The 27,024-nt window shown below is 36.2% G+C and overlaps 1 protein-coding gene across 1 annotated transcript; it reads left to right on the top strand.

Moving 5' to 3' along the window:
* The first annotated feature begins 487 nt into the window (after positions 1-487).
* Positions 488-26,810, top strand: tm9sf2 (transmembrane 9 superfamily member 2). The gene is made up of 17 exons (XM_006638950.3): positions 488-832; positions 2,866-2,933; positions 7,247-7,340; positions 7,579-7,706; positions 11,617-11,746; positions 12,470-12,594; positions 12,726-12,837; positions 13,551-13,630; positions 13,732-13,840; positions 14,577-14,709; positions 15,133-15,252; positions 19,439-19,496; positions 21,985-22,144; positions 22,861-23,012; positions 23,316-23,427; positions 24,403-24,574; positions 26,622-26,810. Exons 1-17 carry the CDS (start codon positions 671-673, stop codon positions 26,687-26,689), a joined length of 1,983 nt encoding a protein of 660 aa, XP_006639013.1. The 5' UTR covers positions 488-670; the 3' UTR covers positions 26,690-26,810.
* Positions 26,811-27,024: the final 214 nt, after the last annotated feature.

Below are 27,024 nucleotides of genomic sequence, written 5' to 3'. Positions count from 1 at the left end.
CATGGACAACTGCAAAAATTATAAAAAAAACTCTAACCTCTGAAAACATACAGTATATGCTCACAACAACCAAAGGGGAAAACTATTTTAAAATATCTTAGAGCACAAATTTAACTCTGTAAAGACAGAGTAAAGACGCCAAAATGGACACTTAGCAAACATAAGTGCCTGTCACTTGTTGTATTACTGTCGGACTAGGTACTTAAATGGACTCCAAAGGTCAACAAATGACAATAGATTAAATTATCAAATTCCAGAGCGCAAACCTGTGGATTACTGGAGATATAGACGTTAACAGAAAAAAACTATTCATGTAGCGGGTCATTAAAGGGTTAAGGGCTCACATAAATAATGACACATACAGATAAATGTTACAAAATATACTTTTCTTCATAAAATCTTCAATAATTATGTGCTGGAATTCAATATCCTTGTAGTGCAAAGCCTTAGCCACCCCTTCTACCTTCCCACAGTCCTCCGCGGCAGAGAGCGACGGTCAGGCTGTGGGATGACGTGTCTGGATCTGAAAGTGGGTTATCGCCAGCTTTCCCCATGTCACCGTCCTGCGCAGGAACGTTGATTTATTCAGTGTGACAGATATACCTCATTTTTTACTTATGTAAATATTGTTTATTTTGACGTGATTTAGCTGACACTAAAAGAAAAGAAAATGTGCATCTTGTATAATAGCCCTCCAGTTGTGAGACTTCTCTTTCTTCTGCTGACTGGAAGCTTGCACATCGCTTCGAGTTTTTATCTTCCGGGTTTGGCTCCTGTCAGTTTCTGTGAAAAAGATCAAGCTGCGAAAGACCAAGAAACACCGGACTGCCGGGTAATTATCACCCAAATACACCAGGGCTTTTGTGTTACTTTTCTAAAACTATTGAGCGCGAAGTAAACATTGCCTGAACTGCCTGTCTCTTTATGGGGCTACAACAGGAAGGCCCGAGAGACCAGTTATATTAATCCCACGATATAACATATCATTTGTGGGCTCCGCATCAAATTGCATGTTTGACATTGTTAGTAATCGGATGTTAACACTGCTATTGCACTGCTATTATTCCGATGTCTGCTACACATAGCTAATCCGCACTCCAGACTGAAATACTGCACGTTAAAGATATGTGTCAATCTTTAACAGACATTATTTACATTCATCACTTAAACGGATCCGGAGTGCTGCTAGTTACTGTAGCTAAGCTTTCACTGTAAATGATTTCATTTATTGCTTGTGAGCCACATAGGTCAGATCATGAAACGAATCATTCTGTAAGAGTAAATACCGAACGTGACACACACGCATAGGATCTAGTGTCTGTTCGCTTTATCCCACACAACTGCATGATGTAGCACTGCCTTAATTATATAACTCAAACGGATGGTTCTGGACAAGCAAAAGGTCATTTAAACGTCACCAGTCATATGCGGTTATGATACAGCTCACTGAGGTCACAAAATAATAAGTGGGTTGACAGTGACACCTGTGAGTTTAATAATGTCCCGCTGTATAGATCATAGTCTGATTTCATGCTCCATTAATTTTCTGCACGGAGTTAAATGTATTGTTTCGATGCATCTGCAAAAGAATGGACAATCCTGTTTAGTTCTGCAGGGCCTGTGTGTCCACAATGACAAAAAATCCATTTTTTTCCTCACACTGCCAAATTGTGTTATTAAATGTAATATCCTCTAGATCTAGCTAATGGAACTTCATATATTATTACTAAATCACTATCATGAATAACAGGATCTGGGACAAAAATGGGGCTTTTGTTTGCATTTCAGATGCCAGAGTTTTAAGTAAGTGCTTCAAATCATACAATCTTATGTAGCAGGTCATATATAACCTTCTTTATGAATAGCAAGCTATGATCCATAAAAAATAATACAGTTAATTGTTTGGTCAGACAAAACAATCGCTGCTGCTGTACACTCATAATGGTAGGTCTTTGCTTTACCTTATTATAAGTAGAAGTTCCAATAGCACATCACACCATAACACAACACAACACAGAAGTCTTCTCATTACCTATCTTAAAGTTTGCGTTATATAAATATAAAAAATATAACTTTTTTATATTTAATTTGTCCCCATATTACATTGCTATTTTAAATATGTTTGCAATGCCGTATGCAGATGATGGTTTATTTAACAGTTAAACCATCAAATATCATGTGGTTTGTGAACATTATCAATATATTCTAAAAACTTTAGCTCTGTAGTCGAATCGTACAGATTTTTTGTATTAATATTAAGAATACAAGAGCAGACTCTTTAGTCTTTATCCGAGTGTTTTATGTTTTCTTTCTTTTCAATCAGTCAATGAAAATGAAAAACGAAATCTCTCTGGAGTTTGATGAGTGTAATGTTAAGTTTTCCCTTTTTTAACAACAGCCCCAGTTGTACATTATGTTTTCAGGTTTTTTCATCATATGTACTTGAATACAATGAAAAACTTGCCTGTTACCTCACATAACAAATGATACAACAAACGACAAATTGTTGGATACAAGAACATAAGACAATAGCATGTGTGCCAACAATGTAGTGGAATACAATAGTAGCAAGTAGCAGCAGTATACGTGAGTTTACTATGGAATACAGTAGCAGCAGTATATGAGTGACTTATGTGAGTTCAGTGCAAAAGCAGTGGGGTGTAAACTGGGGGAAGAAGTTTAGAGAATGCTGATACTTTAAAATAACTGCTTTGTTACAGGCCTATGATTTCTGTCAAATGCATTTCTAATTGGATCGGGTTAATAGTCTTAACATGTCGTAGTATTCATAGATGTAAATCTTCTTTAAAATGTCTTAATAACCTTTAATTGCTTTATTCTGAATGTTATTGTTTGTCTTCCTAGTCTGAAATCGAGCTGTTTGTGAACAGATTGGATTCTGTGGAGTCTGTCCTGCCCTACGAATACACAGCGTGAGTTACAACTAACATACTGTTTTTTTTTTCTTTAGTTTCTAAGTAAATGCAAAGAGCTCTAACTTTTCTGTCATGACAAGAAACAATGTAAAGAAGCAAAAATACCTGTTTTGCAGACCAAGTACTTAGGAAGCACATGTAGAGATAAGGAGAGGTTTCAAGTCTTAAAATCTATACCTTAAAGGAGTAGTGTGGTGCATACCGTAAATGTACCATCTGTGATTTTTCTAATTTCTTACTGAAGTGCTTCCTTGTGAGTTTTCAATAATTACCTTGGTTAGCTTGTATCTGATGATACAGGTCACATACATACAATGATGTGTTTAAGCATATTTTGGCCTGGTATCGAAGCAGTGTTAACATTCATTTTATCAACTTCTTGAGTCAGATGTACAACATTATAAAGCCAAGTTTACCAACGTAAGATAAAAAGAGGCTCCATGTATAAAGCTGTTTGCAAACAATGCAATGCTTCACCAGAGTTAATGTGCAATAGATAGTGCAGTCTTAAACTAGAGGCAAAGAAATTAACATGCACTTTGAATTCAGGGAAGCAACGGGGAAGTTATTTATAATTAAAGCCAAATTATAAGTATAATTTACATGAAAAAACAAAATTATACATTATATACCAAGATGTGCAGTGCTGATGACAAATTGTAGGTGTCAAAGCAGACAAGGTGTAGGAATTTCAGGCATAATCTGAAAAGGTGGGCTTTATAAAAAGGCACTGAAAAGCACTGTCCACCGGCAGTTGTGTCCATCACACAGGTGTTGGACAAGAGAAAGCCCCATGACAGGGAAAGGAAACAGTAGTAGTAGCTGAATGAATGGAGATGATAATTCATCGATAATAATGGACAGGGCAGGAGACAGGAGAGGGCAAAGCGATGGAGAGATAGATAAGAACAGGAATCTCGAGCTAAGTGTATGTAGAGAGATGCTACCTGTGGAGAATCCATGTATAGGAGTCATATGGAATAAAAGAGACAGGGAGGGATACAGGGCAAGAGAAGAGATTTGGATGAGCTGGAGAAATAGGATTGCTGGTACAAGGAGGCTAATGCATATGGAAGTTGCAGCCACCATTTTTAGAACCAGTACCTAAAATAGGAGATGAGCATGGTAGGTTGTTGGGAAAAGTCAAAGGATGTATTCTATAACTATTTAGAGAGATGTAGCAGGAATGTGGCCGAGGGAAGATGTGCAGGGAATTAGAGAGGGAGGAGTCAAAAACCATGAGTGGGTTCTTGACAGAATTAGAAGAGGGTGGTAGGATTAAGGGAAATAGATCGGAAGAAAATCGCAGAGCAACACACATTGAGAATAGCTGAGTTTGAGGTGATGTATTGAAATCTAGGATAAGGCAGCTGAGAGGATGTTAAATGGCTATGAGGAAATGAAAAGAGCTACAATAGGGAAGCTGGATCCTGGGAACTATTGTAGACAAAGTAAGGTGCTATCTGAGAAACAGAGCCAAGCCAGGGCAGCACCAAAAATTCCAAGGTTGAGTGGAGAAGGAGCAAGTGTGGTTGGCAGTATCAGATGCTGCTGGAAGGTTAAGAAGAATTAGAAAAGAGTGAAGCAGCGAATTAGAAGCTAGAGTGTAACATAATTTCTGTGAAATGCGCTGGATGGAGACCAGACTGTAATGGGTAAAGCAGGGAGTGTTTATTGAGTGAACTGGTTTGTTGACACTGAGCCACTAACTCAAGAGCTTTATAGATTAGAAGTAAGGAGACAGGTGGATGAGATTAGGAGAAAGCCTTTTGAGAATGGAAGAGGAGTTTTCACAAGGAAAACCAGTGTAATGTGTCATACAAAATATTAAAGTGGAGAGGCTGTTGTGAAAGACATGGTATGGGAGAAGGTGCAGTTGACTGTTGACCTGTGATTCTGGAGCTATTAGCAAATATCTGAGCTGGGTGGGGAGCTGAAAGAAAAGAATGAGGGACAAAGACAAATTGAGCAACGGAAGGAAGTTAGTAAGCGTTTACTTTGTTAGGGTAGAGGAAGGTGGTGAAGGAATGACAGAAGAAAATGGTGGGGCGAAGGAAGATGGAGGGGTGGGAGAAGTTAGAGAAATAAAGGTGGTGGGCATCATCAGAGAAAAACTGATGGAGCAAAGGCAAGATCAGGTGCAACGGGAGAAAAGTCTACAACTTAGTTCTAAATTCAGTAGCATTTTTTGAGTTTCTCCCTTTTTCTCTCACTTGACCATGGTGTTTTTCATTCTGAGTGAAGAGGACAAGAGAAGCAGGTTTGAGATAGACTGGAATAAATAGACTGATGTGTGTGAACAGTAAAGGAAGATACAGTATAGAGCCTACAGAACTAGTTGAGAGCTAAGAGATTGAGTTGATGGATAGCGTTGAGCAGGTAGGAGAAGAAAGCAAATATGTAGAGCAAAAGGGAGCTGATAACTTAGGGCAACAGTAAATAATAATAATAATAATAATAAAGGGAATGTAGTGAGGTTATTGAGAGGGAGGAAGGAGAGCAATTCCTGGAGAAGATGAGGTCTTACTGTCATTCCAGCCCTGTGAGTGGGAGATGAGAGAGGAAACCAGCAGAATGGTTATCGTTGTGAGTGTTGATAAAGACTCAGGAGGTAATAGGAATGGAAGTAAGAAATGAAATCAATCTCTTCTAGAGAAAAAGCAAATGGGTGGACCCTGCAGGTGCCCTTTCAAAACAATGGGGACATGTACACAAGGGAGATTTGCGTTTTTGTGTCAGATTGAGGGAAGTGGTAGAGATTTTGAAAAATAAAGTTGTTGCAAAAGCAGGCCATCAGGAACCTGTCTTCTTGCACTGCAGCATCATGGGGCATTCATTGTTTTGTGAAATCACAATTAACTGTGAAACAAAACAATTAAGGCCCTCATATTCAAAGACATTGACAAAATATTAAATGCTTTTTTGCCATGAGCCTTAGACTGAAATAAAAACAAACCCACCTGTCAGTCACAAATTCCACATATGGTGCTTCATCCCAACTTTCTGCTGGGTCGATGTAAAAACTGTGTGCAAACAGAATGGTGATATCTAGTGATGGAACTGGATGAAGGTAGAGCTGGGCGATAATTCGATAACGATAATTATCGCGATATAATTTTTCTCGATATAATTTTAACAAATGTTAGATAAATGTTCGCTATATGTTTATGCTTTGCGCATGATGCGCACAAAATACTGCACGAGGGTGGGTGCGTATTGCAGACTGGGCAGCTAACAGATTTGTTTAATGTTTCTGCTGTTTGGAAAGTGTTGTGTTCTTAAAATAAATAGTTGTTTAATTTACCAATTAACTGTCTGGTTTCTTCAACTTTCACTCGGGAGAAAAAATCTGCCTTTAAACTTGAAAGAAATACTGATTTGACATTTATCGCGATAATTATCTATATCGACTGATATGAACATTTTTATTGTGATAATGTCTTTGGCCATATCGCCCAGCCCTATATGAAGGTATGATTTAATCCAGATATATGGATATCATCAAATGAATCTTGTAAGATTATTCCTATTTCATTACTATTGTATTCTCAGTCTACACACAACATCTATATTTTTGGTTAGGGCAGGCTGTATATAAAACGTACATTAATATTTACTTCAGTTTTTTTGTATAGATTGCCAGGGCACAAAGCCAAGAGTAATTAGCCTGCATCCGATTCGAATTTTACATCTCGCAACAGTTTCAGAGGTATCCTCTGCCTCCTTGACAAAAACATCCTTCCACAAACTGGCAGCTGGATTGACTTATATCTTTTTTTAACACGTCTCTGTTGTGAATTGAAATTCATGAAATTCAAGTTTGTCTTCTTGTATAACGTAAAGGGTCCCACTTAAAAACAAAATTGGATGTTTCAAGGTCACATGCATGGAATCCTGCTAGAACACCATGTTATGCACTAGATAATGGCCCATTGATGGGTACATGACAGAAAAGGTTTTGGAAAATTCAAAGTGACGACCCAGCGTGAATCACGCATCTAAGTCACTTCACAGAAATTTGACCTTTTTCTGTTTGTTAAAAAAGGGAAAAGGGAGGAGGGGGGTCACTGATTTGGAAGGAATATATATAGTAAATGGTACAAAAAAACTCCCAGAAGGCATATCAGGCTAAAAGAATCATGATTATCTAAATAAAGAGTGACTGTTTTTTGTATGTTTGTACCCATGAGGTAAACCAAGAGTGGCTGGTGTTGTAAATATCCAAAATGTACTGTCTTCTTAAAACATTCACTTTTGAATCTTTGAAACTCTTTGACTACACATGTAAATCCTTTCTTTTTTATGCATAGGTTTGATTTCTGCTCTATAGAGACTGAAAAACGGCCTTCTGAGAATTTAGGCCAAGTTTTGTTTGGAGAGAGAATTGAACCATCCCCATATAAGGTGTGTATTAATGTGGAAGAGATTAATCAAAACTTCTGTTCAACATTCTCATATCTCTTTTCACTCATTATTTATAATTGCTTTTCATATTTCTATACATTGTAATATAAATACTATAGAATGTTGCAAGTTACCATGTTGATGTTATTTTTTTTGTGGATCAAAATCCAAAAGATTTTGATTCCGTTCAAAAGACATTTATATCTTTTAAATAACCATCTGCTTTTTCCCTTTGCAGTTACACTTTAAGAAGAATGAAGAATGTAAACATGTATGTACTAAAACTTATGACACAAAGAAACAAGAAGATAAGCAAAAACTGGAATTCTTGAAGAAAGGGATGCTTCTGAATTATCAGCATCATTGGTGAGTTGTGTCAAGAAGAGAAGCCTTCCTGAGTGGTATTTCATTAACATGTAGTGAAACAATCACAAAGTTAATTGATTCCATTGTTCGTGTTTATGTTTGGTTGTTAGGAACATGCAGTTTACATACAAAAAAGCTAAAAAAAATCATATATAATCAATCGAGTAAACTTTATACTTCATAAAGTTTAATCATTTTTATATTTTGGTTTTAACAAAGTTGGCCTAGTGTTAAATGTCTAAATAAGGACCAAGTAATCCCATGTTTGCCACTAGAGGGAGTTAGTGATGTTTAAAAAATATGCTTTATTTTATAAGAATTCAGAAATGATCAGGGTTCTCAGTGCAGATGTTTCTTCAACTTCTGTTTTGTTATAAGCTTTGCTTTTTTAAACAATTCAATTTCACCACATACTGACATAAACATACATGGAAAACCACAGTTTACTGCTTGCTTCCTGGTATTTGCTGTCATTTTGCAGTAATGATTTTTGCTTCATTTAATAATATTTATCTTATAAAGTACCTTACAGGAAGCCATTCAAAAGTATTAAACATCAAAATCAGACACAAACAAAAGACTAAAAAAAGTGCTAGTGTGCATCGTTTTCAGACTGCTTATGATTTTAAATACATTTTTGGCTTTTCACTGGCCAGTTATCATCAGATGAATTTTGCCTCCTCTAGTTCAACATCAAACTTTTAAACTCTGGGATTCTTGTGCATAACACAATCCAGCATCATGGGTGGTGACTGCAAATGGGGACTTAAATCCCACAGGACAACTTTAACTGATCAGCACTTGTGCTTAAAATGAGCATGTGTGTTGGAGCTGGCGTGAAGTGTCATTGTGGACAAATTCATAGCGAGCCATTTCTTTTTAATGTGTGTGGAAACGGGAGATACTGCCCATGGCCCACAGTATGATCCTGGGGACAGACAAGAGACCCGCACCAATGGCTCAAAGACTGCATCTGTGTGTATAACTGGAGAAAGCTGTAAGGAAGCTATTCCTTGTAAGTTATAAGTTAGGTTTTAAAGTAAACTCTGAACACAACAGGAAGCCAGTCCCTGATTCAAAACCAGGAGTAATATGGGCATCAGACTGGAAATTAGTTCAGATTCTAGCTGCTTCAACATGCTTCAGTTTGCAGTGCATACTGTATGTCATGCTTTGCTTATGTTAGGCATATGGTTTGAGACCTTCCTTCACTTCATATATATTTCACTTGAAGTGAAATACACAATTACATCTGGGTAGTCATTTACAGTACATTTTGTTTTCTAAAACCATGCAAGCCATCCACAGTTCTACAAAAAAAATACTAACCTGTGAAGTTAATAGGTTGGAAACTTCTTCTGTGACAGAGATGATGGATTCATGGTCAGCTGTCTAGTCAGTTTAGGAGCTGTAATTTCGATGCTGTGCCTTATTGGCCTTGAAGACAAGCTGTTCATTGCGTACAGATTACTGAAAGTCTTAGATTTGAAAACAACCCTATGTTCTTCAAAGGTACTTATTGCAGTTCTGCAGGTTTTTTTAGGTATTAATTGTTTTAAGAATTAGTGTACTATGCCTTACATTAATATCATTTAATATAATGAGTGTTATAACAGTTAGTGTTCTGTTTGTATTTCACGTAAATATAAATGCCAAGGCAAATCCCGTTCTTTTGGGTTTAACTGAGGGGGTGTAACTTTTCCTCTTGTCTTATTATTGTAAGTACTGTATTCTTTGCTGAACTTTACTTGCTCTTCTGGTTGTACAGTGGGATAAGTCCATCTGTAAACTAGCTCTTCTGCTGTATGTTAGCATTAATGCCTTTAATCACTAGTTTAATGCCTTTTAGTTTTGTGAATACAGAAATGAGCTTGTATTCAGGTATGAATGTTTGGCCACACACTAGGAGCAAATGGCTTCCGTTGTGCTTTGAAGCGATCAGCGACTGCGCTGAAGTGGATTCCACAGGATCTAAATAAGTGAAGTTGATTCACAGCAGAGGTGTCCAATCATGGTCATGGAGAGCTGGTATGTCAATGGGTTCTCTTTCTAACTCATCTCAAAATGAGATACGCCAGCTAGTTACTGGCTTCTCCAAGCTCTTGAACCTCTGATGCTTTAGTGATGCTTTGGAAACCTGCACATATAGCACCCCCTGTAGGACCAAGATGGGGCACTGCTGGTTTACTGAAACTTGTGATCAGTCCACATTTACCTTCTGTACAAGTGCTCAACGTGCTTTATGTCCAGATACTGACCAAGCCCCATGGAGGGATTGTGATGGTCAGTTCTGGATTTGTTTTTGAATCTCTAGTTTGGGGGAACATTATTACTCATAAAATAACTGCCCTTTTATGGCCTGGCGAGTCTTGACAAAATAAAGTATAGGTTCGCCAATGGAGAATCCTGCTACATTTAGCAAAAATGTAAAAAACATCCTTGACGTGTTGAAGATTGCAGCTTCACGTTGTCCCACATCCCTACACAACCACGGCTTGAGATGGTGCACTAGAAGTCATGTGACCATTTAAACCCCAGAGAAACTTTATTATGTTAAGACACTCTGTTGTATTTCTCCGGGCATTGTATTCACTTATTTATGTGTTTGTTTTAATAGTGACCTCTTCTCCAAAGCGTTTTTTCTTTTCCGAAAAACAGTGCCCTAAAATTGTGTCCCAATGAAGTGAAATTCCTGTGTGGTAAATTGTACGGTTGTGCAAGATTGACACTGTCTGTCAGGATGGTATCTCAACTTTGCCTTGAGATAAAGCAGGTCTCCAGATCTCAATTGCGCACAGCAGGGGGATGAGTGGTTGTCTCCTAGGGAAGCCGGTGCCAGCTGGCTTCCCACAGATTAGCTGAGTGCTGGCTGCTGGCCCCGGGAGCAGTCATTGATAGGAACTGGCTGTCTGAGAGCTTGCAGCTAACCAGTGACAAACATGCAGTTGCTTACGAAATGGACTGCGTTTCCAAATAAAAAGAAAGCGAATGAAAGGATTTAAATTGATCTCAGATGTATTAATGCGTATAAGTAAGAAAATGCAGATATCTTTTAAGATTTGTGGAAGTTTAATTGGGTGTGCATGATTTTCTTTTTTTTTGTGTCTTTGCTCATTAGGGATTCTGTTCAAAATCTGTAGGACCCCTGATTTTCAGTGCTCACAGAGTCACCTAGTTAGGAACGGCAATAGGAATGGAATTGGACTTCCTGACAACTGAATTGTCAGCCAACAGAATTCTGTAAAAAAGACATCGGTCAGTGTCAGTTGTTTTCAGCTAGACCCAGCGTTCGCCTGCTTTTCAGAATTTATGGAAACAGTTCAACTGATCAGCAAAGGCCTGGGCTAAGGCATTCTTTCATAATACTTGAGGATGGCTGGATTCTTGTATTACTAGACTGACTCAGTACTATTAACAGTTACATTGTTGGTCATACACAAAGAGTATAAATATAGAGTAAAGCCAAAATTTAGATGACAGTTGTATGGAATTTTCTGAGGAGGCGTGCCATAGCAAACATCACATTTTACAGAGCTGTGAACCTGTACAAAAAAATCAAGAACAAGTGTGAAAATCTCAGTAAAAAATTAAGTATTCCTGCTACGTTTAATGGCAGAGATGAGAAGATTAGTTCCAAATATATGCGTCTTCTGTTATATTTGCTGTGTATTATTTAAATGCAACTTTAATTAAGATGGATGACAGTATCATTGTATTTTATTTGAGCTTTCTATTGTGAAATGCATTTTATCATTAAATTTTAAGTCCATTTAATTCTTCATGTCCAAAATACCAATATGAAACCGACAGAAAAAAACAAGTAATTTCTCACATCTGTTTTTAAAGATGTTTCTGCTTGCAGTGGCCACTTTCAACAGTGCGACTAACACAACTTTTTTCATATTTGCAGGATTGTTGATAACATGCCTGTGACATGGTGTTATGATGTTGAAGACGGACAGAAATTTTGCAATCCTGGCTTTCCTATTGGATGTTATGTTAACAAAGAGGGTCTGCAAAAGGATGCTTGCGTTATTAATGTTAGTTCTGCAGTACATTCCTTATATTCTTATAGTAACATTCTGAAAATCATTGTTTTCATATTAGCAATTACTGGCTGTTTCCATCTGCTAGAGAACAGTTTATAACATAGATGATAAGCAGTCTTGTGCCAGATTACATATTTGTGGATTTAAAATATTCAAATCCTGTTTCGGTGTTTAAATGTTCTGTTCTCTTTTAATTATCTGAATAAGGATTTTTTTTTATATTAGAAATTCCCATTTTTTTTCCTCATCAGTTTAATCTGGAATCTGCTTTTGTATTTTATATTTGATATCCCTTGGGAACATGGCAAACTTTATTAACACAGCTGAAGAAAGCGGAACACCTTTCTTTAAATGATAAAACTTGTGAATAAGCAGGCAAATAGTTGAAAGAAATACAAATTCTTTGGAACTCATACTATATCTTTAGTTTCTGCTTTGGCAGAGAAATGGTAGGCTAAAGCACTATTTTGATGTTTCAATAATATTTATAGTTTAAAAACATGGTATAAATCAAGTCTTCAGTCACACAATAAATTTTTTTAACCAGTAAACATCCAACATTGCACATCAGCTGGGCTGCAGTTATCCATCGTAGATCTGTGAAATTGTGTAAAAGCTGAAAGCAACCAAATTTAAGATTACTGTTCAATGTAATACTCTGCAATACTGCCATTATGTACTGTATTTTGTACTCATCTTTGCTTTAATTTGCAGGGGGAGTTTAATGAGAAGGACACATTTTACATTTTCAACCATGTAGATATCAAAATATTTTACCATGTTGTTGAGAATGAAGCTGCAGGGGCAAGACTTGTTGCGGCAAAAATGGAACCGAAAAGGTAAAAATATACCTGGAAGAGTTTTTAAGCTGAACTGTTTACTTTTGTAAAGTTGAATATTTTACAGTTAGATGCATCTTTTTTACAATCCGATTTAATGAGTGAATTAAATTATTTTTTGTTTTTTTAAGCCATAAACACACCCATATTGACAATCCAGATTGTCCTGATATTCCTATGGACATAAGCAACACATTTTCTGGGGAGCTCAAAATCGCTTATACCTATTCTGTCAAGTTTTTGGTAAGTATTCTGTTATTAAAATGTTTCTTTGGTTAGTCAGATTATCCCTATACATTGTGTTTGTAAAAGAAAGCATAATATGGGGTAATATTTACATTTCAACATAATACGGTATATGGCAGAACAAGAAAAAATTGTTCAAGCATATTTTTGGCATTAAGTCAACTTTTCTACAGACTGATTACACCTTATTTACTGATTTTACTTCATCAAGACAAGATGCACTAATAAAATGGTTTTGTAGTTCAGAGATGAAGAAATATCACAATAGAGATGTGAGAATATTTGTTTGTCTGAAGCAATTGTATTCCTAGATCAGTCAGCAAATTATTTTTTTCAGCAGTAAATTGTATATCCATTAGTTTTATCTTTTAATCTGTTGAGGATCCTCAGGATGTTAATTTGTTTCATTGTTAATGTTTCTTTTTAAAAGTAATCTGTCACATGTAATAGAGTCAGTCTGTCAGAGCTGAACTTCTATATTAGGCATAATAATACTTTACTGTACTATTATATCATGTTTCTTTTGATTTCAGAAGGACTTTTAAAATATGTTCAAGGCAGAATATTATTGTAAAGGCACTAATAAAAAGGACAGTATTGTCAAGTATTACACTGGATAGAATTTAACGACTGATACTACCACATGAAAGTGAAACAGAATTTTACTGACACTTGTATGTTACTGTATATCGTAACTCTTGTTTTTATAGGAAGACCCAAACATCCGATGGGCTTCGAGGTGGGATTATATCCTAGAGTCCATGCCACACACCAACATTCAATGGTTTAGGTACGACGTTACCTGTATTGTGAAATTACTTACATTTTGCTGTCCTTAAATATATGCATTGCTTTGACCCTCTCCTCTTCTTTATTTCCCTTGCACTACAGCATCATGAATTCTCTCGTAATTGTGCTGTTTCTTTCTGGTATGGTGGCTATGATCATGCTTCGCACTCTACACAAAGATATTGCCAGATACAATCAGATGGACTCAGTTGTAAGTAAAACTGTATAATTATTTTTTTTGTTTGCTAATTAACATATTTAACATTTCTGCTCTCTGACACTTTAATACAGACCTAAAAGGTGGAATGTCATGAACAAATACTTTTAATATACTATAATTTTGTTTGTACACTATGTTTGTTTAAAAGATTGCATTGTGTCTACTTTAAATTAAGGGTATCAATTCCCTGCTGAATGTAAATTAGATATTTTCATGTATTAATGGGATATATATGCCAGGTAGCAAATTATTTGTAGAATCACATTTACTTTTTAAACCTTCTCTTAAGACTCAAGCCTTGAACCTACTGCATTCTTTGTGTAATTGGTTTCAGCTTATTTTTTATCATTACATGTGCGTATTATTTTATAAATGCTGGGATCTTGATCTGTCATGCTTACATTTCCATTGGTGTTTCAAAGGTTGAATCTTGAACCTTTTTTTAAGCCCCAGCAGATGTTAAGATTTTTTAGGTCATGTCAGTGCATCGACATGCTAGGATTAGAGTTTTGGTTGAGTTTTTTCTTATTGTTTTATTCACAGAAGATGGACTAATTATTTCAACAGTCCTTTCGCCGGCGAACAGGCTGACACTTGGCATTATTGGAGTGATCAGTCAGTGCTGTGCGAAATGGCTGTTACAAGAACTGCTTTAGTTGAAGTATATTAAACGTAATTGGTTACACACCCACAATGCTGCTTGGTAAACCTCTGTGCTGTTTTCCAGGAGGATGCTCAGGAGGAATTTGGTTGGAAACTTGTCCACGGGGATGTTTTCAGACCACCGAGGAAGGGAATGCTTCTCTCTGTTTTCCTTGGGTCTGGAACACAGATCTCCATCATGACTTTTGTCACTCTGTGTATGTAGACCAGTCCTTCGAGCTTTCTTTCTTCAGAGACTATGGGACATCTGTGGGGGAAAAAAGGGAGTTCTCTGAAAAGCTTGGTTTAAAAAAAGAAAATTCTGTTTTCATTTAGAATTCTTTGCCATGTTTGTAGTTTTATATCGTATATTAGACAGCAAATGAAATATTTTTAATTGATAAATTCTTAGAATTTTAATCTTAAAGCATGGAACTCAGACAATTTGAAGTCTTCTTTTATACATTTCTTAAAATTGGTATTACTATTATGAATGTTTTTTTTTTATATTGATATTGATTCAGTAGTAAGGGTATATGCAGAATGATAGACATACAAGTAATGGAGGTGTGCATTTGTTTTTCTATTCCCTTAAAGTGCATAATACTTTACACTGAAGTTCTTTTCCCCAATCCTCACAGTTTTTGCATGCCTGGGATTTTTATCACCTGCTAACAGAGGAGCCCTGATGACATGCGCTGTAGTGCTGTGGGTTCTGCTGGGAACTCCAGCAGGTTATGTTGCTGCCAGATTCTACAAGTGTAAGTTGAAGTTATGCATACTGACAAGGACTCTGCTCATTACTCTAAATTATCATCAGCTCTGACAACTGTACAACTTGAGGCTTCTGCTGTGTGCTGTGATGTCTTCTGATTCCATTCTGCTCTTAGCCACCCTACAGATCTCACTGAGCAGCTCGATTGGGTTAAGACCAATTCCCTTGATTGATTCTTCAGGCTTCATTTGTGATATCTGTTTCAGTCTGCTGTGTATTTTAACGTCTGTGTTGTGGCTTGAGAGAATGATTATTTCAGGGATTAATTATGTTCCATCACATTCATATGTTTTAGTGTCTTTAACACTTATCAGCCTTGGAGTTGCTTAAAGCCATGAAAATATCAAGCATATTATATACACTGTATTTATATATTGACTTTTTAAAATAGCAGATGTTCAAAATGACCACATTGTGTTTTACTTTCTAAAAAACACTTAGAGTGATTGGCTCTATTCTTTAAAAAAACCTGCAGATCCTTAAGTCTTTAGTGTTTGCTTTTCTTTTTTGTAAATTTATTATATTTATTTTTCTTAAAAGATTCAACTATAGTAAAACCTCAGTTTAACTTCATTTCGGATTTAACGGACAAAATTCCATCTATAAAATCAGAAATACAAATAAAAAAATAAGATACAGTAGGTAGTTTGGAGAACAGGTTTGGTTTATTCTTAAAATATGATAAATAGGAGAGATAAAGATATAACTAAGTTGTAAAATACATTTAATGTAAAATATTGTGAAAGTACATTTGATTGCATCATGGTTTGACAATACGCTATGCACAAAAACATGCAAAAATAATAATTCAGTACAGTACACTAAATTGAGACAAATAGGTAAGATAAATAATACTGTAATAATAATAATGTTACAATAATAAATAATGTAATGTAAAATAATAAACATTAATACTGTACACTAAAATGAGACAAATAGGTAAGACGTAATTAAACATAGTGAAAGTAACTATTACGTTTTAAAATTGAGGAATATCAATGGAGTCCTATAGGGGTAGATCATTTGCTTACAGTTGGTGTCCTTTGGTTTTCATATGCTTTAGCAAATTTTATACATTATTATTTATGACACCTAAAAAAGAACTTGAATATTTATGATAAAAAGAAGAACAATCTTCATGACTGTGTTAATTACAATTGTAAAATAAGTCAAAAGATCCAGAAAGTGTATATGTATAGTTTATTTGTATTTTTCATAATTATGTTGTTTAATATCTTATCATAATAGTGTTTTTTGGGCTGAATAAACGTCATTTGTGATATAACGATCATTCAGAAATAACGGACACCCCTTCCCCCCCTTAGTCTGTTTAACCAAGGGTATACTGTGTGTTGAATTATATCCCCTAAAAACAACTGCTTTCTTTTTTTCAGTATTTTAAAATTCAAGTCTATTGTGCTTACCAGCTGTTCCTCAAACATTGGTTTGAATGGCTGTGCCAGTCTTAAAGCTGTGAAATTGACCAAACCGACATACTGTACCTTTAAGTTCTTTTAAGTCCAAAATTATCATAATTATTAAGAATAATTAACATATTATTTAGAAGATTTTAATTTGAAAATAATATCAAAATTAGCATTATTAAATGGCATTACAACCTTGTAGCCTAATTTCATTAGACCACAGAAGCTAAGTAAAGCTGTGCCTGATCATTTCTGGGATGAGAGACTGCTAAGGGAAAACCAGTTTACTGCTGTAAGTGATGCTGATGTAGGTTAGACACTTCTCTCTGGTCCAGAATTTCCAGTCCGATGCTACAGGATTATGACAGGGGATACTGGTATACTGTAGGTAGTGCCTTCTTATGGTTAAGACACTTAAACGAAGTCCTGACTTGTTATAGTCATCAAAGAATTCCCATGCTTTGTAAGTTGCTCTGGTTCTGCGTGAAATTTAGGGTGGGCCTCTGCACTGTATGGTCTAGCTCCAGGTTTTCTTAAGGACTTGCTGCATGCATACAGTCCAGCTCCTAGTCTTGAATCGGCTTATTCTGGCCTTCTTACTCAGCTGTAGGCTAAGTTTTACTCAAGGGCTGATAAAACCTCCAGTTGTCCAGCACCACATTTATAGAACTCATTGGTCAAATCATTTTAGTTTTTCATAACTTTATTAAATACATGTCTGTTTGGGGAGGCTTAATTAACTGAAAGTTGGTTCAAGTGTCATGGGTTCGAACTTGGGTCATCTCGGTAGCCACTTGTGACAGATTTCCCAGCGGAGCTCAGCCAGTTGAATATAGGATGGAAACAACACCGTGACCCTGTAGCCTCCTCAGCGCTTGCCAATTTGGATTGCAGTCGATGAGAGATGTTCCTCTCCACAAACTGGCAGGGAATCTTCCTAGTAGTGGGCGGTGTTGCCTGTGATGTGTGAAAAGATGAATGGAAGGTGGGTGGGTTGGAGGAGTCCGACTACATTTACTCTTTCTCTCCTGTGTGCAGTCACAGGGTGTGTAACCGCAAACTGAGATGTGAAAAAACACACCATTGCCGGTTAGAAAATCAGGTGGGTGTAAAGGAAAAATGGCAGTTCTAAATCGTCAAAGAGACCTCTGTTGTAAATAAAACATTTAATGTGTAATTTAGTTTTCTTGTTCATTTCACTATCAATTTGCTGTACTCATTTTTCACTTTCCTTTTGCTTCTGTTCTGTCTTGAATGTGCTGTAGTACAGCACTGAGTGACAGCTTTGAGTCACTCATAACACCAAGTTTCTTGAAATATTCTCATAAATAAAATTGTATTACTATTGTGGCTGGTGTTTGACTTCCACATTGGACCTTTCTAAATCTCTTCCTTTATTAAATTGCAGAGGCAGTTACTTTTTTACTCACATAGTGGGGCTGATGGCACATGATCACCCAAATGGGTGCAGCAATTCAGTGGATGATGAAGTGCAGTACAGTAGGTCCACTCATAATGTAGATGGAAGGGACTTTAGGATGGAAAGTACTATACGTATGCAGGTAATTAAAATCTTTCAGGTGCTGTACAGCAATAAAGGTCTGTTTTCAGGTTACTTTTCTTCCTTTCTTGAGCAAAAGCCTGTGTGGTGGAGTGTGGTTTCTAGGTATAATAAGGTTTCTTTGGTGGGTGCAGGTAAGTAGTGTTATTGCTCAGAGAAAAGTAGGATGCCTAGTTTTCCTTAAGCTCTGATGTGATTACAATCAACTGCTCACAATTCATTCGTCTTTGAAATATCATTTAGGCTCAAGATATTTAAAAGTTGTTAGAAATACTGATCATTTTTAGAACTTAGTCAATTTAGTCAAGTTACAATGGCTTATGGCTGATAAGGCAAACCTATATTTTTTCAGTGTTTGGAAATGACTTGGTTTTAGAAACAAATACCTACAAGCTTGTGAAAACAAAAAATATGTTTAGGGAATATTTTGTGATGATGTACCGTGAAAATATATAAAAGTAAATGATTTAGATGTTTTGCACTGTTTTATTCTTTTCGAGCAGTGGTTTTTTTCTCCTTTTAAGCAGAAACACAGTCCTGTGGTGATCTTTTGAAAAGTATCTTTTTAGCTTTATGCATGTGCAGAGAGAGAAATTCTGTTAATAATGAGAAACACCTGACAATGATTCAGTTAGATTTAATTGGTACCTGTGATGGGTCAGCTAATAAAACACTTCATGTTGCCTGCTCATATGTAGCTTACCTTGTTGTGATCAGGTTTTTGAAAATTCTGATCAGTTCGAGTTAAAGATAACTAAATGACAAGGTAATTATTTTCAAACTAATCTACTTGAATAATGTTTTTACAGTAGTATGAAACACTAGAGGAGGTTTTGAATAAAGTGTTGATGCTTATAACATCTATATCATACTGCTAATTGTGTCTACATCGACTAAGATAATTGTATAGCAATCTAACTTTCCAATTAATATTTACAAGTTTATGTATGTAGCACTGCATATAAGTAAATTATTTTGTATTTAATCATTGCAGTCCAATAAATATTGCTTCAATGGAGAACGGTATCCATTTAGTTTTCAGTTAATATGAAAGGTGCAGTGCTCTTTCTGGAAACTTAAAAAGAATTGACTTTCAAATCCCATGTGTTTGTCCGTTGACATTTTTGAAGGGCAAAATATTAAGTGTTTGGTGTATTTTTTTTAACACCTTGTCATTTTTTAAACAGCCTTTGGTGGTGAAAAGTGGAAAACAAATGTTCTGCTGACAGCTTTCTTATGCCCAGGGTGAGTGAATATTTATATAAAAAAGGTGCTAAAATGTGGTGTTGTTTACCATGTACAGTATGATACCCAAAGAAGTCACTGATTTAAGTGATGAAGTGAATGTACAAATTGAGATAATACTGAAATTATCATATATACATGTTTTTAAAGGAATAGGTTATTACAGGTTGTTTTTTTCTTTAAGGTGACATCAATGTTGTACTTTTTCTCAGAAGGAGCTGGTGTTGTTTTGGGTTACCATATCTACTGTTAATATTTACAGCATTTACAGCTCCAGGAAGGCATGTAGTTATTAAAGTTAGAGGTAGGGCTTCCTAGTAGCTCAGCTGTTAAAGGTGCTCACTCCCAGTGTCGATTAAGCTATGACATCCAGACATCTTGGATTTAAGATGAGATTGTCGCTAGCTCACCGCGACTCAGTTTCCCTTAGCAGCACCGTGGAAAGTGTTCTTGGGATTAGTCGATCATTGCTGTCTTGGCTTCCAGCTAAACAGCAACTTCTACAACTCCACAGGTGCCTGTACATTTGCAGTATCATCAGTGACTCTCTACCAATTGGCACTGAACATATCGGCACTGAACCCCCCCAGAGGTTATAACATATCAGAAGATGAATGACTCAATGGTATTGTTGACTCAAGGTCCTCAAGTCGCCTGTCATCACTACCTCATTCTTACCTTGTAGATATCTGGGGCCATTACTTTGAGCTGAGATCTTTAAAGAGACAATTGGTGATTGCAGAATTGAGTGTGTAAATAATAAAACATAGAAGCATCGGCCGTCCATTTCATGATGTAGTTCGTACACAGAAGCACAAAACACCCGAAGAAACGCAGCCAGAATGTTGTGTTTCTTTTTCAGCATGGAATAAACCTTTACTGGTTCCATTTCATAATGTGCACATAAAAATAATGTTTATTGAAGAAATGTCATCATTTGAACATCTCAATCAGTCAAATGTGCTAAGAATAAGGGGAAGATCCCACAAATAAAAAGATATGTATATGGTTTTGATATTTTTATATATGGTTAATGGAATAGGTTTCATTAGGGAGTTAAAAATAAACCTAAAATCTCTAAGTTCTAAACAATTTAATTCATAAATACTGTACACTGATGCACAATGAAAATGGAACAGTCAGGTTTTACATCAATATCTCTTTGGACTAAAATTATACTTTTGGTATATAATTTTATTTCATTTTAATTAGAATTTAGAACTTAGGTTTGTTGTTTGATTAGTGTTATCACTAGGGATTATAAAATACAGAGCCTTGTGATTTGAATAATAAAAAATACTAATTGCTCAGTATTTGGTATCAGACCTGAATTAAAATAAACAGAATCTGTATGGACAGCCATTCAGAAGGTCATGCTTTTAAGTGATGAAAGAACAATCAAAGATATGACCATGCCCCATGGAAGGTCACCTAGTTGCTTTTAGAATTCTTCAACACAGATTGTCTGTGAGACAAGTTGCCAAGCAAATGAGATGTTCTGCTCTAACAAACAGCAGACTAGTGCTGAAAAACCAGGAAATTGGTTCTGTGGAGGACGGAAGGACCTTGAAGGTAGAGGGTCACTACATTGGCCCAGGACCATAATATCTATCTGATCCATGTGTGAAACAGTTTGCTAACTGCAGTGATTACAACAGGAGAAATTCCAGGAAGCAATTACTCACGCAACAGCAAAATGACTTTGGCTCACCATCTGCCTTAAAATAATCTTTATGCTGAAATTGTTCTGGGGTAATGTTGACATCTGAGAGATGCAAACCCTCTTTTGTGAGTCGGGGAACAGTGTGAGATGGTAACATAGAGAGAAGTGGAGTGTTTTATTCAAAGGCAGGAACGTCCTTTTACACAAGGACACCATTGGTACTGACAGAGGGCAACATTACAGCTTGCTTATGCTTTGTCAGTGTCCTTGGGCCAAGTTTTATTTTTTTCAGTAAAATAATCTGGAAGTGTCAATTTCAGAGCGGAACAATGCGAGACACACTGTGATAGGATTACAGAAGTGCTATTTGAAGAAAACAACATTCAGGTCTTTATAGGACCAGCTTTCTCTCCTAACCAATAGAATCTGTGCGCGCCCAAAATGTCCTTGTTATTAACAGGACACAAATGTTACCAACCGGTCACAGCAGATGCAGAAAGAGTGGTGAAACATGCCACTGTTATCCGACCAGAAGCTAATCAGATGTGTGTTAATGCTCCTGCAGGACTTGCCTGATAACTTCATAATGTTTTTGTTTTGATAGTGTCACGTTTCAACTTCAAGTGAGCTGTTGACATTTTCTGTGATTTTGTTTTAATATCTACAGTATGTTTTAAGTATGAGTTTAAATGAGTAAATCCCGAGGCTGGCACTTTTTGTGCATCAGTGTTTTTAATACAAGTTCTAAAACGAGATAATCTCAGTTATAACTCAGTTAAATTGCTAATTATTTTGTAAGGATAATTGTGTAACTTTATCTTCTAGGATTGTGTTTGCTGATTTCTTTTTGATGAACTTGATCTTATGGGGAGAGGGCTCTTCAGCGGCCATACCATTTGGCACACTGGTTGCCATCTTGGCTTTGTGGTTCTGCATATCTGTGCCACTGACATTCATTGGCGCTTACTTTGGCTTTAAGAAGAATGTAAGTACCCAGTGGTGTGCTGTTTATAGCAGTGATAAAGATCCAGCTTTAGTGTGGTATTTAGTTCGCTGGTTATATTTCATGTATGAGAAGGTCTATGTGTCTCCATAGCAAGTTAGTACTATAGCTGCATCTCTGCTTGATGAAACTGTTTTTTTTATTTATTCATTTTCACATAGGTATATCTTAACTGGTGGCTATTTTTCTCCGTTAATACTCATAGGTTTGGTATGGGTATTATCCAATTACTGATTGACCCAGCTACCACTGACTCAAACGTCATACCTGCATAAATGGAGGGAATAATTAAAAAAAACATACATGCAATATCTAAAATTTCTTTTTAACACCTGGAGCCCATTGCAAGAACTGAGAGGTTTCGTATATTCACGGGCCTAATACATTTGTGGCTAATTTAACCATAATCTTGCAGGTACCTAGTTACCAACAGGGGTTTTCAAACCGCATCACACCCTGCAAAAACCAAGGTGCTCTGGAGTACCCAGCCACAGTTAGTGACTTATCCTAAATTTCATCCAGCAGCCTCACGGATGAAAGACACATCCTTTATTCCAAATGGAGATATTAAAAATAGAACCAGTCTAAAGCCATTTTTTAATTCATCAAAACTCCAATGTCATGTATTTTCTTCCATACCCCCCTGTCAAAGTTTATTCATGGAATAAAAACGTTTTGCTTATAAATTTAATTTTTAGGCAATTGAGCATCCAGTGCGCACCAACCAGATTCCACGTCAAATTCCAGAACAGTCCTTTTACACTAAACCCCTCCCTGGAATCATCATGGGAGGAATTCTACCCTTTGGGTGCATTTTCATCCAGCTTTTCTTCATTCTCAACAGCATCTGGTGAGTACAATGGTAGAATTTAAAAAATGTATATACTTAATCAATGGTGTGCTGATGCCGAAGGGGGTATAATGTATTTTCCTCACTGTAACAAATAGTGATTTCTGTGATTTGTCAGATGTCATTACTTGTTTAGGTTATGACTGATTTGTTAGTTCATTAACCACTGTATTGATTAGCCTGTCTTCTTAAAGTTTTTAAAGTAATGTTTTTCTGCTTTTATTATAGTCAGAGCACTTTTCTGATTTTTTTTTAATCATATCTTTTACATTGTATCCTGCACTTTTTAAATTTTACTTTCAGGTCCCATCAAATGTATTACATGTTTGGGTTTCTGTTCCTGGTCTTTATCATTCTGGTGATCACATGTTCTGAAGCCACAATCCTCTTGTGTTACTTCCACCTTTGTGCAGAGGTGAGCATTTGATGAAGGGCAGAAAAGCTTTGCATCATAATTCCTGTGAGGATCCTCCCTGTTGCCTGTATAGGGATGCAAGAAGTCAAGGTGCAGTTCAGTGCACGTTTGGATTACTGTAAATTAATCGGATGACCATCCAGAAACCAGATCAAACTCAGTCTAATTTGCTCTGAAACAGTCATTTTTAAAAAGTCAAGGCCTTTTTATAATCCAAGCACAGCCCTGGTCAACCTTTTGAGTTCCCATACATTCATGTTTAGGACAAAGAGATATATTTAAACACAGAATGCAAATGGGCTTACATGAGAGGCGAATATTTTACAAACCACCACAGAATGTCCAACTATTAGAGAATGTTACATTTTTTTAGCCATCGATAGACTATAGATTACTATAAGTCATCTTTAGTTTATGAACAGGAATACCGCCTGCTTTCTTAACATTTAGAAACTGTCTAACACTTCATAGTAGTTCTGACAGTTGTATATTCTGTCACTGTGGGCTGGAAGGTATGGAAAAAGAATTTGGAATAACTGCCTAACTGGTATTAGCTCTGTTCTTCAAAGTCCACTTCATACCTGGACCTGTTCCTATATATTTTGTCTTTGCAAAAGAGAGTATATGGGGAAAGAAGGAAGAAATGAAAAGTCTAGCCCGTTTACATGCTAGTAGATACTTCATCTGAGGATCTCATCCAGCCGTTTTTTACAAAAAGAAAGGTTTCAAATTTGACAGCATGGCTGGATAGCTTGTTCCAGGTCCCCAGATACACTGGCAGTAACTCAGAACAGTTAATTTAGTTAAGAATGTTTTTTTTGCTTAAAAGTATAAAATGTTTTTTGTTGTTGTTGAGAGTTTTTGAACAGTTGTATTTTTTCTTTTTATAAACAGTATATTTAAGTTAAAGTAGCACTAAAGTGTGTTGTGAGATTCACTGATTTTTTTAACAGAAATCTGTTTTTCCCTCTGCAGGATTACCACTGGCAGTGGCGATCTTTCCTGACCAGTGGGTTTACTGCATTGTACTTTCTAGTATATGCCGTGCATTACTTCTTTTCAAAGCTTCAAATTACAGGATTAGCAAGCACAATTTTGTACTTTGGATACACTATGATAATGGCTTTGATCTTTTTCCTTTTTACAGGTGAGTGTCTAGAACTTTTTTTTTTAGTCATACTGGCACTCAATTGCTCAAGCAATTTTATCATGTGAATGCCTTTATTGTACCATTCCATTTTTAAAGTATCCTTTGGTCTGCTCATTAATACAGTTAAATGAAGTGAGAAAGTAAAGAAATGAATCAAGTGAACAGGAAACAAAATGGGACCTGCTTCCTCTGATTTAGTTAATGTGCAGACCGCAGACATGCAGGGTCAGAGATGGTTGGGTCAGCAACTGTGCCAGCTCCTACCTACTTAAACCGTTTCTTCTACACACTCCACGCTGCTACAACTTAATTGGCTCCGACAGTCTTGGGTCTTGTGTTTGTACTTATATTGCTGTAGTAGAATGTGCTTCAAATTGACAGGTAGCACAGAACCGTTTTTGGAATGCTCCATTGGCAAATACACGTACAATATTCATTTTATATGGAACTGAAAATTGGTTTTGAAGCTTTTAAAAGTCTAGAGTTTAGTGTATTTTCTTAAATGGAATATAATGTCTTGTTTATAGAAGTAATGCTCTGAGTGTCTTTGTGGAACTTGGAAGAAATGTTGGTCTTAACCCTTTTAATGCACCCCCGATTGTGTCCTTTGTAGGTGTTAAGACGTGAATAAGTCTGTGCTTAGTTTTTTTTGTGAAAATGATCTTTTTTCGTGTACAAAAAATAGTCCCTTTGTTTTTAACCTATTTTCATTGTAAACAAATTCAGGTCAATCCAAATGCCATGAAAGTTTTAAATCAAAGTAACATGCTTTGTTTAAGACAGAAGGACCAATCTAGGCTAAATGTATGTTTTTCTCTACTCCAATCAAAGTGGTTAATGCAGTAGTCTTACCTTAAACACTTTAAAGTCAGGAACTCTTTATTAAATATGAACAGAGGTAAAATAAGGGCTCAAGGACCTACACTAAACAGCCCATTAACATGTGTTTTGCTGACAAACTAAGATACCTTAGAAGCGGCCTCTATACTATAAAAGCACATATCTGAATTGTTGCTTAACCTATCCAGTGACCCTGCCACATGTAATCTCTGTCCTGCAGCAAAGATCCAGTATTGCACAATCCCTCAAAGGCACGATACACTGCCTGTCAAAAAGGGGCAGAGAATGAAAAGGGAAATCGGCGATTCTTGTATCAAAAAATACTTTGCCAGTGCTTACTCATCTGTTAAAAACAGAGTGATTTGGAAAGTTTGCATTGGAGGCTTCTTGACGGTGCCCTGCTGCTCTGTCAGTGCAGCACATGCTGTAGGCACTGGCATCCCTATTGCCTTCCAGGTCATTGGTCAGACTCAGCAGGGAAAGTGCCGTGAGCTTCATGACAAATCTCTGATTCACAGCTGGATCTGTAACAAGGTATCATAGTAAATGAGTCGGTAAAACATCACCGGTTTGAAGAGCGTGAAAAATTGTCATGATATCATTTGTAATTCCTGATCTGAATTACTGGTGGACAGGCCTAGTAATGAACGTTTGTTGCATTACTACACACTGGAGTGCAATGAGTGAAATCTTATTATATAAGAAGGCAATAATTAACCAATTTTGGCTTTGTGATTTTGGTTATAGATGTATCTTTCGACATAAGGTGTTCATGACATTCTGTCTTGCTTTCGATTTTTGATTAATTATTGATTACAATTAAAACGAATGATTTTTCTTATTCCGGTAGGTTTCTGGTGTTTGTTTCTTCATCAAATATTCAAGACTAAGATGGGTTTATTACAAATATTTGGTTATTGCAGGTTTCTTAAAAGGAATGGTGTTTTTTTAGATGGCTTTGCTTTTTATCCTACAGGGTCTTGGTAGCATTGTGATTTTAATTCTGTCAACATTTTCTTTTCTTTTTTTTATTTGGTGTGGGATGACTGCCCTGTAGAATTCTGTACTTTCAAATCAAAATGTGTGAAGGATACTCAATAGAGTGCCTACAAGACACTCATTTTGCAAACTAATTTAGAAATTTTTAACTTTTTCATAATGTATCGATGTGCTAAAAATTGATTATTCATTTTTTCCCCACCAGGAACAATTGGATTCTTTGCCTGTTTTTGGTTTGTGACCAAAATCTACAGTGTGGTGAAAGTGGACTAAGATGACTACAGTTGGCTCTATTTTTCCGGCTTGGATTCTTCAGGAATGGTGTACATTTGACTGAAAGTCTTGGCATTGATGTGATTTAATAACAATCATAATAAAATCTAACATTTGTAAATTTGTTTCAAATGCTAATTGATTTCCATTCCTATATTACCTTAGAGGTACAAAACATTATGAGTTGAGTTGCATATGAAATGCCTTATCACTACAGTTAAGACAGAAAAAAAGAACTGGAGTTTGTAAATATTGCAATTACTTTATACTACCAGAATTTAACCACCCAGCAAACATTAGGCTTAAGCATTTAACATACATACTGTAGGCACTGA

Source organism: Lepisosteus oculatus, chromosome 15, assembly GCF_040954835.1.
Source record: "Lepisosteus oculatus isolate fLepOcu1 chromosome 15, fLepOcu1.hap2, whole genome shotgun sequence".
Classification (NCBI taxonomy): Eukaryota; Metazoa; Chordata; class Actinopteri; order Semionotiformes; family Lepisosteidae; genus Lepisosteus; species Lepisosteus oculatus.
This window is presented reverse-complemented; position numbering and strand designations above follow the sequence as displayed.

Bases quoted from the DNA above. Each gene is read 5' to 3' on its own strand.
- tm9sf2 (XM_006638950.3), top strand. From the start codon at position 671: ATGTGCATCTTGTATAATAGCCCTCCAGTTGTGAGACTTCTCTTTCTT. The intron at 13,841-14,576 runs GTAAGTAAAACT...GCTGTTTTCCAG, and splicing joins ACAATCAGATGGACTCAGTT to GAGGATGCTCAGGAGGAATT. The intron at 23,013-23,315 runs GTGAGTACAATG...TTTTACTTTCAG, and splicing joins TTCATTCTCAACAGCATCTG to GTCCCATCAAATGTATTACA.